Genomic DNA, 20,138 nt, shown 5'->3' with positions numbered 1-20,138 from the left:
ATAATTGAGCTTCTCAAGGGCAGGGATTATATCTTCTTCATTTTAGGTGAGCAATACTTGTTTTTTGAATGAATGAATGAAAGAACAGAGTAATGACACATCTCTGTATTTTGCCTAGGTTGTCTAGTCTGGCCATCAGAAAGGCATTTCAGGTCCAGCAAACATAGTTTGGGAACTATTCTATGCCAGGCATTGTGATAGGTGCAGAGGCAGTGAGATGAAAACAGTCCCTTTCATGTAGGAGCTTGCAGTCTAGTGAGGAATAGGCTAAGAGCTATAACTGAGGTAGGTACAAAGTGCTGTAGGAGCATGGGACCTGGGGAGGGCATCTGAGAGGAAGTGGTATTTAAGCTGGTTCCGAAAGTTCAGTACACACTCTCTAGGCATGAGAACGGGAGGTCATTCTGGGTAGTCTGGCAAATGCATGGAGGTAAGTGAAACTAGGTGCTGATTTTATTGATGGCTGATAGTTATAATTTAAGGCATGAAACCTAAGGTCTAAGTCATTAGAAGAATAGTCAGTGCCACATACCTCAGTTGCATTTGTATGTACTTTTCAATTATGTTTATGTTTAATGAGTACCTCCACATTGTAGAACATTTTCATTGTCCTTGATAAAGTTGATTCTTTTTAAAGAAACATATTAAAAGCATGATATCATATTTTATCTTTCTGGCAGATGATGACTTATGAGTGGTATTTACCCAAGATGGCAAAGCATTTACCAGGCGTCAAATTTCCTGGGAACCGGTGGAATCCTGTGGAAGGAATATTACCTAGTGGAATGGTCACATTTAATCTTTATCATTTTCTTGAAGTAAATAAACTGTAAGCACTCTTTTCATATAATAGCTTTTCTAAAATCTTAAGCTTTTCTAAAATTGTTTATGTAGCAGCTGTGCTTCATCCAAAAGACCAATTTTCTACACCTATTTCCCTGTCACCGGTGAGATTATCTCTGTAATTAAATTGAATATCTGTGCATAAATGAGGCCAGGCAGAAATAAATGTTATTGTTCTGGGTAAAAGAAAAATAAAGACAGATTAGCGAGAATAGCAAATAAGATCTTAGTACAATTCAGAGAAATTGGAGATGTGCCTGCCTACTTGAAATCATTGCAGGTAGATCGCAAGCAATTATAGTTTCCCCCTGATCAACACCATGGCCCCCTTTTAAGTTTAATGCAAATGTTTTCCAGGAATAATCACTATATAAAAATAGCTTAAGGATTTTTTTCTAAAGGATAAGGCATTTTTATAAATAAGAAAAACACCCACAGTTATGCTGGCTGAGATAACATATGAGAATTGTGAATTCTATACTTGAGAACATAAAATTATTCATAGTTAAGGTCAAGAATAAATAACTCCTTCAGTGGTAGTGTTGAACATTTTTCCTGTCCGTGAAATGCTTGGGATTGTCCAGAGCGTGAAGAAGAAAACTTATTTCATAATTTCTATTCTCTTATAAAGGGGACTTCAGAAATTCTTTGTAAAAGTTAAACTATCCCTTACCAAGAACCTAATGATGTGGTACTTTTGGTGTTCAGAGCCTGAAGTTTACTGTGGCTCATGAAGTAATATGAAGGTGATAGGTACAAATGTGCTGTGAGAGTAATATTTAATTGTTCTATTTTGGAATAAAATGTTAGCAATTAACATCTCCAAATCAGCATTTTTTGGTGAATTTTATTTAATTCAACCTTATAAACATTAATTGAACCTACTATGTACCAGTTTGTATTAGGCAATAAAGTGAGACAGTTCCAGATTTAAGTAAGACTACAATCTAGTTGCATCTATACACAGATATGAATACAATTGGCCGTAATATGATGGCATAAGCTCTATACTAACAAAGCCTTGTAAAGTGTGAGACACAGTAAATGTTCAATGTGTGTCTACTAAATAGATGATTTAATTGACAGTATAAGCCAAGTGTTCTGGGAGCATGGATGAGGAAGCAATTAATTCTGCCCAGGGGCATTTATTCAGTATTTATTTAATAAATATTGGGTATTCAAAATGTCCCAAGACCTATACTAGCTGCAGATGCATGGGTGTGATCCCTGCTGTTGCAATCTTTCAGAGAGGTGTCAAGTGGTACCTTAAACATGAAACAGATAAGTTATAGTATCAGCTGGCAAGCTTGTTAATAGTGGTATGGATAAAATGTTGGAGACTTAAAGGCTAAGTAAGAATTTGCCAAGTGGGTAGGAACAATTAGGATACAGAACACATTCATGACCCCAGAAACTCCCTTTCACTGTCCTGTGTCATCATACTGTCCCCAAAGCCCTAACCCTCACAACCACTGATCTATTCTCTGTTCCTATAGTTTTACCTTTTCCAGAATGTCATATAAATGGACTCATAAAGTATGTGACTTCTTGACACCAGCATATTTCACTTAGCATAATGCCTTTGAGATCCATACAAGTTATTGTTGTATATCAATAGTTTATTCCTTTTCGTTACTGAGTAGTATTCCATTGTATGGATGTACTACAGTTTATCCATCCACCTGTTGAAGGACATTTGGGTTGTTTCCAGTTTGGGGCATTTGTGAATAGAGCTGCTATAAACATTCATGTACACGTTTGTGTGTAAATATGTTTTCATACCTAGGAGTGGGATTACTGGATTGTTTGTTTTTTTACTATTGAGTTTCGAGAGTTCTGGGTATATTCTAGATTCAAATCCTTTGTCAAATACGTGATTCATAAATATTTTCTCCCAGTCTTTTTGTTCTCTTCAAAGTGTCTTTTGCAGATAAAAGTTTCTTTATTTTGATGAAATCCAATTATCATTTTTTTCTTTTTATGGATCATATTTTTTGATCTCATATCAAGAACTCTTTCCCTAATACCAGGTCTCAAAGAGTCTCTCATGTTTTCTTCTAAGAGTTTTATAGTTTTATGTTTTACATTTCAGATCAATGGTCCCTTTTGAGTTAATTTTTGCAAGGGGGTTGCTTAGAACAAAGGTCTTTTTTTGCATATGAATATCATTTGTTGAAAACATTATTCTTTCTTCATTGAATTGCATTTGCACCTTTTTCTATATTTACAAAAAAATCCTTCTGGGTTTTTGGTTGGTTTTAATTTGATTAGTGTTTTCATGGTATTTCTCTTTTTATCCTTTTGCTTTTAACCACCTATGTCACGTTTAAAGTGGGTTTCTTGTAGACAGTATATATTTGGCTCTTGTTTTATTATCCATTCTGACAATGTCTATGTTTTCATGTTGTATTCAGATCATTTGCATTTAATGTAAATATTGATATGTTTTAGACGTACATCTATCATTTTATTATTTGTTTTCTGTTTGTTTCTCTGTTTTTCATTCCACTGTTTCCCTTCCTGCTTTCTTTGGGATACTTTGATTTTTTCTAGTATTCCATATTAAATTATTTTTACTATGTCTCTTGGTAAATTTTTTCACTGGTTGCTCTTGGAGTTACAGTATACAGACATACTTAACTTTTTACAATCTACTTATTACTTCAAGTGAACTGTAGAAACCTTAGTGGCATATAAGTTCCTTTAACCTCCCCACTTTTGATTGAGTTGTCAAATATATTAGACATGTGATAATTTTTGCTTTCAACCATCATACATATATTTTTAAATCTAAGAGAAAAGATAATCTAAAATATTTGTCCACATATTTACCAGATCTGTTGCTCTTCCTGCAATCCTGATATTCCAAGTTCCCTCTTGTATCATTTCTCTTCATCTGAAATTAGTCCTTTAGCATTTCTTTTAGAACAAGACTGTTAGTGAATTCTCTTAGTTTTCCTGTATCTGAAAATGTCTTTATTTCACCTTCATATTTGAAGGATATTTCTGGATATGGAATTCTGGCTTGATAGTTCTTTTTTTTCCCCACCACTTTAACAATGTTAGTTTATATCCTTTTGACATGCATGGTTTCTGATGAGAAATCTGCAGTTACTCAAATCATTGTTTCCCTTGTGTAAAATGTGTTGTTTTTCTCTGGCTGCTTTCAAGATTTTTTATTTGTCTTTAGTTTTCAGCAGTTTGATTATGATGTATCTGGGCATGAATTTCTTTGAGTTTAACCTACCTGGGATTTACTGAGTGTCTCGAATCTGAAAGATTATGTCTTTCACAAAATTTGGAAGCTTCCTGACATTATTTCTTTAAGTACTTTTTCTGCCCCACCTTCTTTCTCTTCTCCTTCTGGGATTCTGATGACACCAGGGTTAGACCTTTTGATATTGTCCCACAGGTGCCTAAACTCTGTACATTTTCCTCAATATTTTTTCTCTTTGTTTAAATTGTATAATTTCCCTTGATCTGTCTTCAAGTTCACCCAGTGGAGGAGTAATAGGAATTTGCTCCCAGCCTTTGGAACCACAGCTCCTCTGATTAGCGAGAAGTGTTCCCCTTCCTCAGAGCTATAGGGACCTGCCCAGCTGCCACTGCTGTAACTGTGCTGCTGCTGGCACAGTATTGCCCGGTGCCCAGGGAAGGAAAGAAGGGAAAACATCCTGGGGATTTCCTCTGCTCTCCCCAGTCCGTACAAGTTCCTTTTCCTGCCCCTTGGGCTAGGAAAAAGGGAGGGGGCTGGGCTTTTCTTGGAGTTCTTTCTGTCCTTACTTGGTATGTACTTTTGGGTTTCAGGCTTCCTTTGAGTCCAGGCCAGGTAATCCTGGAAGGGGAAAAGGGATAAACTCACTGCGGATTTGGTGGAACTTAGAATTCTGCTTTCTTCCTTCAATCTTCTTTCTACCATTTACTTTTCAGAGTCTTCAGATAGTTGTTCCAGGTCTTCTGTTCAGAAATTATAGTTGTGTGCAGTGAGAGAGACAGAATAGAATATGATGACTCCATCTTCCCTAGAACCAGAACTCTATTATGTTTTACTTTATGTCAGATAGTGCATTTAATCTTAAACAGCTGTGAAAGATAGTTCATACCAATTTCACTGATGAGGAGACCAGAGACAGGTAATTAAGTAATTTCCCCAAAATCATAGAGGTAATACATGGTGGAAAAAGTCCAAAATCTAAGCCAGAAGTGTCTTGTTTCAAAGTTCATGAAATTTTTACTTTCAAGTAATTGCTCCTAACATGCTCCTTTTTTTTTTCTACTTGGTAATAGCTGTTAAGGTATACACCAAAAATTGGAATAGAACCAGTCAATTATAATGTTTTTGAGCTAAGCTTATTTAAACCATTTCTATTACTAATTTTTGCAGGATTTGAAGATCCTAATAGTTAGTCAAATCTAATTAATTTTATTCAGCAAATATTGTGTATTAGCTGTGCATCATGCTATGTGGGATTTAGAATTAATTCAGAGATAGAGAGCCTATTCTCAGGATGCTTCTGGGCTTCTCAGAAGGATTTATAAATGAAGATAACAAGTTCAATAAAATAATGTTAAAAGAGATTAAAAATAAAATGCAATGGAAATTTGAGGAAGGAGAGATTAGTAGTAGTAGTAGTAGTAGTAGTAGTACTACTACTACTACTACTACTATGAAGACATATTTCCACCTATACAATTTTAAAGGTATCAAATAATATGTATATTTACACGTGAGACAGAACCACAGAAGCGTTCCTTGTAACAGTGCTTATCCCCAAGTGATTTCTTACAATGTCACAAACAGGTAGTTTTATCATTTATGTCTGTGCGCTTCCCCTCAACCTCCCAAACAGCATTTTTTACACTAATATCAATGTAAATTTATTTATTTTTAAAATTTATTTATTTATTTTTGGCTGCGTTGGGTCTTTGTTGCTGTGCACGGGCTTTCTCTAGTTGCGGCGAGCAGAGGCTACTCTTCGTTGCGGTGCACGGGCTTCTCATTGCGGTGGCTTCTCTTGTTGCAGAGCACGTGCTCTAGGTGCGTGGGCTTCAGTAGTTGTGGCATGCAAGCTCAGTAGTTATGGCTCACGGGCTGTAGAGCACAGGCTCAGTAGTTGTGGCGCACGGGCTTAGTTGCTCTGCGGCATGTGGGATCTTCCCGGACTAGGGATCGAACCTGTGTTCCCTACGTTGGCAGGCAGATTCCCAACCACTGCACCACCAGGGAAGTCCCTCAATGTAAATTTAAAACAATCTATTTGGGAGAGATTTAAATAAACCAAAGTGTTCACAAATGGTTTATTGGTAACCGAGGTTTAAAGAGTCAGAAGTGACCCTTCATGAGTTATACTTTAACATTTAGAACTTTAAGTTAAAAATGCATATTTTTCTGTTTTCAATAGAAAAGAAACATTTGTTTGCATAGGAATTCATGAAGGCGACCCAACCTGGAAAAAGAACTATTCACTTTGGCCATGGGGTTCTTGTGACAAATTAGTTTCTTCGGAGATTATATTCAACCCTGAGGAATGGATTAACCTTACGAGAAACATCTATAACTGGACTGAAGACTATGGCAGGTATGGAGAGCAGTTAAGTTTTTCATCAGTGTATAGCCATTTTGTGAGCCTAAAAAACTTACTAAGTTTTGAGATGCCTTTAAATTATTTGATATATTTTGTGTTTTTTTTATTAGTAGTTAATATTGTTATTTGCTGCCCACAGAGTATTGTAATAGAGAAGGAGAACATGTATTTCTTGTCCTCAGGCTTGGAGATGGAGGAAGGGCGGTGGTGGTTGATTGGGCACCACAGTAGTTAAACATGTGCCACCGTCCACCTCCAGCTGTTGTAATGCTACACGGTCCACCATCCTGTAGCTTAGACCCTAAAAGTGGAAGAGATTTATTAACTGCAACAGAGCTTTAAAAGGCACTCACTCTGTTGCCCATGATAGTTTCCACCCGCATAAACTCATATTTGTTTTTCGTCAAGAATGGCAGATCACTTCTCTGTAGGGAAGACTGGGATTTGAGTAACTTTTTCTTCAGTTGTTTGTCATCAGCCTTGGTCTGTCGTGTTGGGCATGATTAGTCTTCCTGGAAGCATTTCTACCTAGACTTGACTCTCTCCCGTATGGAAGACGAGTCACCATCTGAAGATAGGTGTCTCCATTGCCTATTTTTTAAATTATGAATTATTCAAAGATTAGATAATTATTGCTTATAATTCAAGAACAACAGTCGAGATCATATGAACAAATGGTACCAAAGTTTTTTGAGTCAGTATGAGCAAATAGACCACATTGCTGTGCACCAGCGAGAGCTGGATAAGTAGTTAGTTCTACATCAGAGTGCTCTGTGACGGGAATTCCCTGGCAGTCCCGTGGTTAGGACTCAGCGCTTTCACTGCCGTGGCCCAGGTTCAATCCCTGGTCAGAGAACTAAGATCCCACAAGCTGCACGGTGCGGCCAAAAAAAAAAAAAGTACTCTGTGACCATTGTGAGGAAAAGTTAGAAAATCACCTGTTCTCCGAACAGCTGACGACAGTACAGGTACATGGCATCACTCATCGCCTCCATTCTGTCAAAATAGATACGTAACAAAAGAAATTTTAATTAAGTGAAAAACAATCAGCAAATGGTTCAGCCAGTGTTTTTGGAGTGGCATCCTAGCTCCAGCAATGATTTATCCAAGCCGGGAGTCCCCTCTCTTTACAGCTCAGTGGCTCTTCTTAGCTGTGTCCATAGAGTGACCCAGGCCTCACCCCTGCCCCATCGCCCACCTGACAGTTCTTAGGAACAGCTGGCTCCCCAAATGCCTCCAGCCTCTTCCCACTAATCTTTAGTTTGCTCCCGTGAGGCACTGGGGCTCATTATGCAGATTAAGAATACATTTACCAAAACCTCAAATTCCTAATGATCAATTTTTTCTAGGAGAATAAGTTTGTTATTTTGGTCTCTATCAGCACTTCAGGGTGCAGCCTATTTTATTTGCCTTGTAAGATTATAAAACAAGAATTACATGTCCACAGCAATAAAGGTAGCTAGCAGAAACATGTTACCGTTTTCTTGTAACTGCAGGTTTGCTCCATCTTCCTGGGAATCTGTGGCCAATGAAGAGATGTGGCAAGCCAGGTGAATAACGTACACGTGTGTGTTTGCAGTCTGTCTGTAATGCAGCAGAAGAGCCTCTGGCGCTTTTCATCTGGGGAGTAGTGGTGCGTGGGGATCATAAAAGTAATACTTACGGGCAATTATTTTGCTTGAGGCATTGTACTAATCATTACCCATGCATAATCTCATTTCATCCTCACAGTAACCTGTGAAGAAGTTATTATTATCCCCGTTTTACAAAAGAACAAACTGGAGGTAGAGAGGTTACTTGTCCAAGGCCACATAGTTCTACCAACGGAGTCCAAAACTCACATCTCTCTGACTCTGGAACATTCCTAATTCCTATGCTCTCCTATCTCAACTAAACCAAAGTGAGTGTAATTGATTGAGGAGAAGTTGATAATTACAACCCTGTCTCCATGTGTAATGTGCTAGTTAATTATTTAAGCACTTATTGAAAACTTCCTAGAGACCAGGCACTGTGCTAGGCATGGAAGCTACACATATGAATATGACACAGCTCCTGCTCTCAAGGAGCTCAGTCTAATGGAACAGACAGACATGTTCAAAGAGATCTGACTCTTCATGTGCTAGATGCTGTACTTTCCTGTTGTTCCTGTGTGGAACAAACCCTTCATGGTGACGCTCTTGACTCTCTGGGTTCCTGTCATTCTTTTAAAGTATTCAGAATATCTAACACTAACAGACTTTGGCCTAAATATTAATGTAAAAGTCCTAAGTGATGCAGACAGGGGTACCAAGTATGAAGTGCTTCCTCCAGTAAAAATGTGTTGATGCCCACTCTGGGCCAGGGACGGTGCTTTGCACCAAGAATTGAGTTAGGGTGTAAAGGGCTTACATACATTTAAAGAGGTTTTTTAAAAAATTGTCAAGAGGGACTTCCCTGGCGGTCCAGTGGTTGGGGCTTTGCCTTCCGGTGCGGGGGGTGCGGGTTCGATCCCTGGTTGGGGAGCTGGGATCCCGCATGCCTCGTGGCCAAAGGGCCAAAGCATAAAGCAGGGGCAACGTTGTGACAGATGCAATAAAGACTTTGAAAGTGGTCCACATCAAAAACATCTTAAAAAAAAAAAAAACTGCTAATAAATGGTTCTTGACAAAATAACAATTACAAAAAAGATACAGTTTTTGCAGTAGTGTTTTTGAAAAAGTCAGAAAATTGCATATTTCAAGTTATCAGCCCAGTTATAGGAACAAATACTTGCTTTGAAGAACTAATCAAAGATACACCGAATGTCTCCACAATTCCTCACTGTGATTGAATGTGGGAAAGCTGGGGGAGAAATCACATAAAAGAAGAAGGCAGGTCATTATTCGGGCAGGTATTGATTTAATTGGTGTGCTGAATACAATTTGGATGAGCTCATGTGGTCAAAGAGTCCAGCCATCTTTGGAGAACTGGTCACACGTGGCATGAACCGTCACGATGGGTACCTTCAGGGATGTGCTGACAAACTCAGCAAGTCTCCGCCTCCCAGCTGCTCTTGCATAATGAAATGTACATCTGGAAGGAAGATGATGTACAATAGGAATGATGAACATAAGCTTTTTTCTAAAAGATTTGGCAGTAGGTGTGAATGCAGTGTCTTGGGATGGCGGGGGAGGATTACCGTTGGTTCAGAGTAAACTATTAATATGAGAGAAGTGAAAAGAATACAATAAATGGTTTTGTATGTTCCTTATCAGTGGAAAAGTCTGGCAGATTTAGCTTTGAATGTAAAATTGACATGAACACCCTTCCACTCCCAGGATGAAAACCCCGTTCTTCATCTTTAACCTGGCAGAAACTGCAAGTTTGCCTTCAGATGTGAAAGCTCAACTCTACACTCACGCATATAACGTATGTTGTACTTTTAACGTATATAAATTTATTTGGTGGGAGGGTAGTGGTGACTGTTTGGGATGGAGAAAGGGTGTATCACAGTAGAGTTTTTACTTTTTTGTTTCCAGCTTTATTTGGCATTATAAAGCAGTATAAATGGAAAAATAGTCATGTGTATCACATATAATATCTAAAGTAAATGGCTGTGGTCCACAAAATAATGAAAGAAGTTCATGTCCTAATCTCCAGAACCTATGAATATATGGCCTTACATGGCAAAGGGCACTTTGCAGATGTGATTAAGGATCTTGTGGTGGGGAGATGATCCTGGATTTCCAGGTGGGCCCAACGTAATCACAAGGGTCCTTAGAAGAAGGAGGCAGGAAGGTCAGAGTCAAAGAAGGAGATGTGGCATTGCAAGCAGAGGTCAGAGAGAAAGACTTAAAAGATTGCCACACGGCTGGCCTGGAAGATGGAGGAAGGGGCCACAAGTTGGGGAGTGCAGGCAGCCTTTGGAAGCTGGAAAGGGCAAAGAAAGATTCCAGAGCCTCCAGAAGGAACACAGCCCTGCTGATTTTACAAAAACCTTGATTTTTATGACTTTTGACCCCTAGAAGTATTCAATAATACATTTATATTGTTTTAAGCCACTACATTTGTGGTGATTAGTTACAACAGCAATAGGAAGCTAATATGATGGCTTTATTTAAAAAAAGAAACAAGTTCTGATGGGTCGCCCTCTATGCAAAATCATGACCCTGGCTACACTTGAAATGATCGGGCCGTGGCTGGTTGGGATTTCTTTTTTTTTTTAAATTAATTAATTTATTTATTTTTATTTATTCATTTTTGGCTGTGTTGGGTCTTCGTTGCTGTGCACAGGCTTTCTCTAGTTGCGGCGAGCAGGGGCTGCTCTTCGTTGCAGTGCACAGGCTTCTCGTTGTGGTGGCTTCTCTTGTTGCGGAGCACGGGCTCTAGGGCACGCGGGCTTCAGTAGTTGTGGCACGTGGGCTCAGTAGTTGTGGCTCGCGGGCTCTAGAGCACAGGCTTAGTAGTTGTGACACACGGGCTTAGTTGCTCCGTGGCGTGTGGGATCTTCCTGAACCAGGGCTTGAACCCACGTCCCCTGCATTGGCAGGCGGATTCTTAACCACTGCGCCACCGGGGAAGCCCTGGTTGGGATTTTATGAGAGAGATAAAGGGTCATGGAGAGTGGCTCTGTCTTCTGATGTGGCCCCAGGAAACCAAACAGCCTTCACATCCAGCCACACTGAGGCTCTTGCTTAGCTGGTCCTCTGTGATGGCAAGGGGAGTACAGAGTAGAGGCTTGCTTTGCTGTAGCACTATGTTAACAAGTCCCTGCTTTTCTGTGATTTATAGCACTGGGCTCTTCATCACCTTCAGAGATAGTCTTGGAGCCTGCTGTGTAGGAAATAGACATCCTGGCGAAGGCCAATAAGAACAGAGCCCAGGAGCTGTATGTCTAAGCAAGTGAGGAGGTATTTCTGCTGTCTCTGGGCTGCTGTAGATCTACTCAGCCAGGACATTTGTTTGGTGCTGAGTCAAAATTGCACGGTGTCCAATTAGTATGACAGATTTTACTCCTCAATTTTGTGCTCATTGGTCCACTGTTTATTCATTTATTCATTCACTCACAGAGCATTTATGGAGCACCCAGTCTGTACCAAATACTGTGATGGAGACAATCAGGAATATTCCCTGCTGTCAAAGAGGCACAAGCTAGAGAGAGAGATGGAAGATAAGGTCCTCAGTTAATTCAGTCGTGAGAGTTACGAGAGGTTTGCAGAGGCGCGGTGGGAGCAGAGAGCAGCATATGAGTACAGCCTTCTGGGGAGGGGCTGGTGAGGAAGGGAGGGAAGGCTTCTAGAGGAGATGTCACCGCAGTGTCATCTTGAAAGATCAGAAGGAACTGGCCAGGCAGATGTGGGGCAGGGTAGCGAGAAAGTGGGGGAGGGCGGACAGTCCATAAGGACGGAACCACAGGGACAAAGGCGGAAACCTCCTAGGTGCCCACTCAAGGACAGCCAGGGACTAGTTATAGGAAGCGGCATGCTGGAGTTCTGTCTGGCAGTCAGGAGGTCTAGGTTCAAGGCCTGCTCCACCATTCACTGTCAACTGTGAGCCAGTTAACCTTTCCAGACCTCTATTTTTTCTTTAAAAAAAAAAAAGTGGACTGTAAACTTTATAGATTATCTCTCATATCCTGGTCATATCTGGTTCATCTCTAATACCCTGTGATTCTGTGAAAAACAAGTAGTATTTAGTTGGGAGAAATCCGAGACTTACTAATATTTTATGTTCTCATCAGTGATCTGTTCCATGGTCAGTTGTTAGGCCACTACTGAAGCTAATTCATGGATTTATTGTCCCTTTGGGCCTGTAAGCATTACTCTGTTCAGTGAACACAAGTCTGTAGCAGTCTATAGGTATCTCCTTCACATACGTCTTCAGATGTGTGACATCATTTGCAAGACAAATGAGGCCAAATACGCCATGGGTCAACACAAATCAGCCCCTAGTACAGGTGTTTCAAGAACATTCTTGTTAGGTATAAAAGATATTCTTGTTATTATTTACATTATCCTGCTCAATAGCTTATACAGAACATTAAGTTCAGGTATAGTGGGAGAGCAAGAATGATCTTTGTTATCTTTAGGAATACATCTGATACATTGAAGATTTCCCCCAAGACAGAATACGTTCCACTAACACTAATGTCACAGTGATACACGCCTAGAGGGGGAAATGTAATTCCACATGATGAGAAATGATTCTTAGCTTCTTAAGATACAGCACATGTGGCCTAATGGGCCATCCAGAATGAGTCGATGTTCTAGAAAAGGGTAGCGTAGTTGTTCTGATGTCTGAAGACTGAAGCAGGGAGGTCATGAGCGTGCCTCTTATTCTCTTGACCCATTGGGAAATGAAGTGCTAAGCATCTGTCTTGCACTCCAGAACCTTATCAGGATTTTGAAAACTTGGGAAAGAAAAGAACCTGAGCAGTTCCTGAGCACCTGCTTTGTTCCGGGCAGCCTGCCATGCGTTTTACAGATGTCCCTCATCAGAGGGAGGCTTGGGAAGAGGAGCAACGGATAGGGAAAAAAAACCCAAAAAACTATGAGGAAAGGCAGAGAAGCTTTGAATATTTTACTAAGAAAATAAATGGGTAGGAGGCTGACTTAATAGCTTTGATGTCTATGAACGTGCGAGGTGACTCTCCTATTTTATGGAGTGAAGAGAACTAAGGGGAAAATAGCTTTAAAAGGCAGCTTGAGGACTGAGGGGTATTAAGTATCAAAATGACATATCAAATACGGATCGGGGACTTTTTCATGGGGATGTTGTTTTGAAATAGATTAGGTAGGCATTTGTCTGCTCTGGAGTAGGGGTTGGGGAAATAGATAATATAATTGGGTCCCTTTCAACTGGATGATGTAATGAGTATAGTTCTAATTCAAAAAGCCCTTGTCGCTGGAGAAAGCATCATTGCTTGTCCTGTGCTCTCATGGAGGCTACTGGTTAACTCAAGTGCCTGTGGATCTGACTCCAATTTGATAATCCCCGAGAAGGCTGTGAAATTCCCGAATAAGCAAGTATAACATTCTGTTTTGTAGATCTGCATCTACTTCTTGGTTTATTTGTTAAATTTTGATGTTTTTCCTCTGGAAAACTCAATATTAAAGATTCTAACTCTATCCAATTAATACTATCTCTGATATTGAAAAACAAAGTTCTGAATTCCTGTGGGCAAAGTTTTAACTATGAAAATTGTAATTTTAGGACACTGTGAAGATTTTCAATATCTCACTTTAAGGATGTCTCTTAAATTCTATTACGCCCAGTCTGTTTGATGTTGGATTTGTTTGATGTGTTTTATTGTCGCTATTGTTATTACTGTTGTTTATAATATAGAGAGAAATTTATGTAAAAATGAGGGGCAAAATTTAAATTTCTTCAAGTTCTTTTTCCATGCAGTTTTCTAAAGAAAGCTATTTTTTTCTCCAATAGCTAAATTTAGAGTTTCAACCTTTCTGCCTGTTGAGTAAATGGCTTTCCATGAATTAGAACTAAATCCCTTTCTCAGAACGTCTTTCTGGAGGAAGAGCATTTTGTCCTGACACAGTGTGTCTTAGGTTCCCTCTGCAACATCCAAAAAACCCCAGAAGCAGTTTTAGATGAAGCACATTTGCCTCCTGCTACTGTAATAATTATAGTAACATCCTTGCATTTTCTGCATGGCCTAGCAACAATTAGATTTTACTGTAGGCTGCTTGGATTTTTGTTTCTTGTGTTAATTTCTCTGTGTATTCTGGTTTGTTTTTTTTTTTTAAAAGTCAAGGGATAACAATGGAACACCAACATTTTTGCTGTCTTCCAGCTTTATAAGGAGATTGTCTATTTACGAAAGGAACACCCAGTGAACTGGCATAAGAACTATGCCATCGCCTGTGAACGGATGCTGCGCCTTCGGGAAGGAGGTGCAGACCCTGAAGTCTTGTTATCTGAAACCATCAGACACTTCCGTCTCTACACTCAGAAGGCCCAGAATGATCCACAGCTGGCCGATATTTCAGTTGCTCTAAAACACCTAAGGAAAGAACTGCAAAGTCTGAGAAATATGAAAAACGGCTGAGACAGCAAACTGTGAAAAACCTGCTTGGCGTTTGGCTTCCAAAATTCCAAAATCTCAAAGTTTTTCATCCAAGAAAAGAAACAGCATAAAAAAATGGAAGCCTAAGTCATCTCCCAGATATAAGTACATGGTGCAGCCGTACTGTTTCGGAGGGGGGGGCGCGGTTAGAGACTGAGATGTGCTATTTATGCAAATTCTATTTAGCCCATGTTACAGAATTAGCATTTCAGCGAGAATATTTTGAAAAATCTTCCTACTTCCACAGTCTTTCACCAAATGAGTTGCTTGATTAGATTCTAGAAGAGAATGAACTGTTTTCATATACTTAAAATATTGACCACGAATCTTAAGGGCCCTGCTTATTGGGATCGGTATTGAAATTAAATTCTTAAAACATTAATACCATACCAAAGACATTCTTTGTTTCTGAGAAGTGAAATCATTTTTTTTTAAGAATGAATCTTGTTATGCTTCAAGTTAGAATACTGATTTTTTTTTTTTTTTTTGAGTAGTTGCGGTTGTTACATAATCTCACACTTCAAACTAAATACCAACCAAATGATATTTTGAAAAGGTTGGGGTTTTATTGTCTTAGATCATTCTCTGAAATCACTAAAAAATTAAGCTAATTGTTGTTTGCTTTTTTTTCAGTTGCTTAAACTGATTGGCAAGTAAAAAGGATTTTGTCTTTCCTTAATTAATTTTATATTCATGTTTTACTTCTATTTGGGCTCATAAATCTGGACCCAATAATTAGTAGGCTTCCTGCTGCCAAAATGCCAAAAAAAAAAAAAAAAAAAAGGGCAGGGGCTCGGGGGGTGTGGGGAAGTGGTTCAATAAATTCATTTCTGTTACAAGCATCTTTTATACATATTACTAAAGAGAACATAGTAAGAAATGCAAATAATAGTTCTTTATTTTATTATGACAGTTAATTAATAGCAACCTGTTTTAATGAATAAAGTCACTCAGAGTCCTTCAGCACTTCCTAAGTAGAGGCCTGAATCTGTAGGGATTCTTTTCCCCCCAATTGTATAGCTCCTAGACTCCAAGAACTATATAGGCCCCTGTATAGAAATGCTCACTAATGAAGAGGGAGGGCTAGAAGCTTGTCTGCATTCAAAGATCACTGGTGAGTCATTCAGCAAGAAAAGGCCCCTTACCAGGAATAGTCACAGTTCCGTGGCATTGTACTAGCAAAAGGGTCTGATCAAAGGTCTCCCGTGGAGCTTGCATGGTTCCCTTTCATACTACGACCATAATTAAAACCACTAATTCTCTTTTAAAATGCTGCAGGATGCCATGTAGGCATCTGTCTGGAGTGTCCTTTGTGATGTCATAAGCTGTTAAGGACCAGTGCCGAGGGCTTTTGAGTGAAATGCCAGTCATGAAGGTGCTTCAAGACAAGGGTGCCTCTAAAAGCTTGACAGGGCCTTGACTGCACAATTCGAGCTGAATTTGCCCCTTGTCAGCTGCCAGTAAATAAATCTCAAAGGGGGAAAAGCTGAAGTTTCATTACCTGATCCATGGGGCTTTGTTGGTTTTGGCATCACACAGGGGAAGCTCTTGCCCCTCCATTCTCTGGATTTGAAGATGTCCATTGGAGCCTGCAGTGCCTGGACGGGGTTCAGAGCGGAACCTTTTGAAGAGTGTCAATAGTTGTAACAGTTCAGCTGTTAGGAAGACAAATAAATGGAGGAGCTCATTAATCCGCTTTTGGCTCTCAGTGCCTTTTGCCCTTTTATCACAGCCTTATTAGGCTCCTACTCATCTTGAACCAGAAAAAAATGAATTGAAGTTGTTGAGTACTAATTGGCAAAGACTTTTAATCATGGGCCAAGAACTTTCACTGACTTGAAAGTAACTTCTCCACAGGGAAGAACCAAAAACCTGGTTTACCTTAAAACAAAAACCTGTTGGAGTGCAGTGTGGTGTAAAAATTTAAGGAAGCATTGATAAATTGTCTAAGTTGATCCATTTGAAAGAATTATATAAGATTATGATTTCCACTTTTCTTTAAAAAGAGTACAATAAGACTCATATGTGCGTTCCCTGGAAATGCATTGTCTTTATTATTTCAGAAAAGAGATTACATGCGTATGTGAGATGATCATATTGGTTTTGAACATCTACATATTGTATATGGAATAATATGGAAATATTCACTTCAGCATCTACATACACATCTGGTGTTGGAGTAATATTTCCTATTTATGGCCTTAAGAATGGAAGATGAGGGCCTCTTTTTGAAAATATCTGCATTTTAAATGTGTCTATAATGTGGTACTACATATATGCCTGAATATGCTTTGCATATTGACTGTTGTCTGATGGTGCATAGGTTATTCTGTATTTGTGCATCAGTGGCTTTGGACCACTCTCTGTTTGAGAAAGCAATGATATGATGGCCCACAGTAGACAGGATCATAATCATTTAAATTTCCAAAAACCAGCAGTGAATGAAAAAAGAGCAAACTGAGCTGAGATTTTGGGATGTTGGGCTTCATTCCCAGATCAACTACTTTGAAGAATTCTTTCCTTTCTACTGTGTGAGGTTAAACAAGTTGCTTTCCTTTTCTTTCTCTTACTTCTCCTTGGCTAGTACACAAACACCATAAAATCTGACAGAAGGGGTATCCTTTAGTCTAACCCCCGACATGGAAGAGAATGTGAAGGAGGTGACTTCTGCGGGATTTGGCCAGCATTCTCCTAGCAGTGTCCCTGGAGTGCCGTGGGTTGGCAGGATGACAGGAACCCTGCAAGGCCAACTTCTGCCTGGACTTTGGCCTGAGGAGCAAGTGGGAGCCAGCAAAACTGTCTGCCTCTCCACATGCTGTGGTGCCCTCCTGCCCGGCACCGAGGCTGGCACACACCACAGAGTGAGTGGAGAGGGAGATTGTGGCTTCCATGTTCCCTAACAAACCTCCCCAGCCCTGTTCCCGCTGATGGAGGTATGCTTGCTTTTTGCTATTGACTTTCCTCTTCTCTTTGTTTTTTCAAAGGATCCTTTTTTTTTTTTTTTTAATGCTTTTGTTCTATGACTCAAAATGCAGCCAAAATAGAAGTGAATCAACGACTAGCGTCCTATTTTGAAGTCTCCTAATAGAAATTGTGAAATGTTATTTCTGCCTGTATTCGTAGTCCTTTCTAATGACAGAACCATGATGTTTAGCCTTTATTATACTTAAATAAAGCCATTTTGAGTGTTAGGATTATTGTATGATACCCTGCTGATTTCTTTAAGTCATCAGATTAGGATATGAAGAGTAGTTTTTTAATTTATATTTTGAAAGTTAAACAGTGTGAGTCCTTTTTCATAGTTCCTGCCAATATCCCTCAGAATTTAGAACTGTTAATACTTTCAATATTCAGGACCAAAAGTTAACACCAAAGATTTTTTTAAAAAATGGATCCTATTACAGCAAATCCTTTTACTCTGTTTTAATTCTGGTATATTTTGTAAAAGCACCAATGTAGAGTATTACTTAAAATTCTGTTCTTCTAACTGGCTCCAAGTCCTATGGTTCGGTAAAGAAAAAAATTCAAACTCAGTAAGAGATTCACACTGCTTTGTTCATCCTCATATTTTGTTGTGAATGCAAACCCATTCTAAGGCTTATACTCACAAACAAATAAGTAATGTTTCCAGGGATTCTGGAAACATCTAAAGGCCAAGATCTTGGCACAGCATTACAGAGCAAACAGGGAGCTAAAGCTTCAGCCGCGATCATATTCAATGAAGACGTCATTGTCAGTACCCTCTAAAGGTCTGTTTGATTTGGATCAGCGTGGACGGTATAAAACAAGCCTCAGAAATAGCACGATGTGCTTACCTGGATATCGGAAGGTAAACTAGTAGGAATATATCTTGAGGAAGGGATTTTTCTGAAAAAAAACTCTGATTGCTCTTCAACAATGTTAACATGTATTTGTATATCCTGGAAAGATTAGCTTATGTCATATCGCAAAAAGAAAAAGATGGGAGAGACAGGTAGAGGTTACAAAACTGTAAACATAGAGCCTGAAATTATTGCCCTGTAAATAGAGTTATCTGGATCTTTTCCACCGATCCCAAGTGTTATTGAGGGTTAGTTTTCGATAGCACAGATATTGTGATGATTTTAAAAAGTTGATAAGGTTGAGAAAGTTTCAAGATATAGATCGAATACAAAGGCAAATAATTGGACCATGTTCCCATCCACGTGATCCAACTTCACAGAGCACCTAAGTAGTTGCAGGTCTTTTCGTACATAATTACCATTAGATGAGGTTAATGTTAAATAAATGTCTAATAAAAGATAAATAGAAATAAGCCCAATCGAAGTTCTAACCCATTCAGAATGTTAATTGTTTAGAATCTGTTATAAATCTGTACAAGTAGTATGGGGGGGGGGGGGTAACATAGGTGAATTATAATTTTTATATTGGTAAATTCATGATATATTATAAACTAATAAATGAAGATTACATCCTGTTTTTTAAAATATGCAAACAAACCATAACCATCTTCTATTTTAGAAATGTTATCTGGGGACTTCCCTGGTAGTCCAGTGGTTAAGAATCCGCCTCCCAATGCAGGGGATGCAGGTTTGATCCCTGGTCGGGGAACTAAGATCCCACATGCCACAGGGCAACTAAGCCCTTAAGCCTCAACTACTGAGCACATGAGCCACAGCTAGAGAGAAGCCCATGTGCCACAACTAGAGAAAAGCCCGCGCACCACAACTAGAGAGAAACCCGTGCCACAATGAAGAGCCCACGCGCTGCAACGAAGATCCCGCATACTTAGCTGCGTTGCAACTAAGACCCAACGCAGCCAAAAATAAAAAGTAAGTAAATAAATATTTTTTTAAAAAAAGAAATGTTATCTGAGGAGTTATTTTATAATGTAACCTTTTAAAGAAAATCTTTGGAGATTTCTCTCATATAAATAAAATATTCCCTAATGGTTGAACCATTGGAAATACCCTTAATACCTGTGGTTGTCACTTATATGCAAAAGTATGTGTGATTAAAGCCACAAAGGGAACAATGCTTGGGAAGTCAGACCCAATTTTCTCTTCCTTGGATTATAGTGTGATGGAACCTAAATGAATCATTTATTACCACACATCCTTGAGTACCATCTGAGACACAAGAAATCCCTGTAATATCTGGCATGCCAAGACTTTTCCTCAAAAACTGCCACAGAGGATTCGAGGACAGGGTAAAAGATGCAAGGACTAGAATCTTGTTACAGTATCTCCCCCCAAAATGGGTTTTGAAAGTGGAAGGAAAACATCATATAATTGTTTTATTTATTTAAAAAAAATTTTTTTTGGCTGCACCATGCGGTTTGCGGGACTTTAGCTCCCTGACCAGGGATCAAACCCGGGCCCCCTGCAGTGGAAGCACGGAGTCCTAACCATTGGACCACCAGGAAATTCCCTAAAATTGTTTTATTATTAACAGTGCTTTTAAAAGTTAATATTAAAAAAAATCAAGGGCTCTTTTAAAATACTCTAGCAAAAGCCACAGAAGCTTTAAAAGGGGTTGTTTATAAATAGAAGATGATTCATTTATCAAAACTCTAGGTTCCTTTGCTTGAAGACTTAAAAGCCAATCTACCAGGTGAGAGGAAGTTTCAAAAATAGTTTTGCTTATAGAAGAATGAAAAACCAAAGTTCAATTGTGCAGAGCTTAAAATG

The 20,138-nt window shown here is 39.1% G+C and overlaps 1 protein-coding gene across 4 annotated transcripts in view; it reads left to right on the top strand.

The window, feature by feature from the left end:
• TMEM260 (transmembrane protein 260) overlaps positions 1–15,065 on the top strand; it is a 59,195-nt gene extending 44,130 nt beyond the window's left edge. The window contains exons 12-17 of one of the 4 annotated variants that reach the window (XM_068544945.1): positions 681–829; positions 6,246–6,422; positions 7,925–7,978; positions 9,725–9,815; positions 13,281–13,407; positions 14,197–14,282. In XM_068544945.1, coding sequence (XP_068401046.1) covers positions 681–829; positions 6,246–6,422; positions 7,925–7,978; positions 9,725–9,815; positions 13,281–13,373 — 564 coding nt within the window. In that variant the 3' untranslated portion in view covers positions 13,374–13,407; positions 14,197–14,282. Of the gene's footprint in view, positions 1–680; positions 830–6,245; positions 6,423–7,924; positions 7,979–9,724; positions 9,816–13,280; positions 13,412–14,196 lie in introns of all 4 variants that reach the window. The other 3 variants (XM_068544936.1, XM_068544954.1, XM_068544927.1) reach the window with 3 other exon arrangements.
• The last annotated feature ends 5,073 nt before the right edge of the window (positions 15,066–20,138 follow it).

The sequence above is a fragment of the Eschrichtius robustus genome, chromosome 1 (genome assembly GCF_028021215.1).
Source record: "Eschrichtius robustus isolate mEscRob2 chromosome 1, mEscRob2.pri, whole genome shotgun sequence".
NCBI lineage: Eukaryota > Metazoa > Chordata > Mammalia > Artiodactyla > Eschrichtiidae > Eschrichtius > Eschrichtius robustus.
This window is presented reverse-complemented; position numbering and strand designations above follow the sequence as displayed.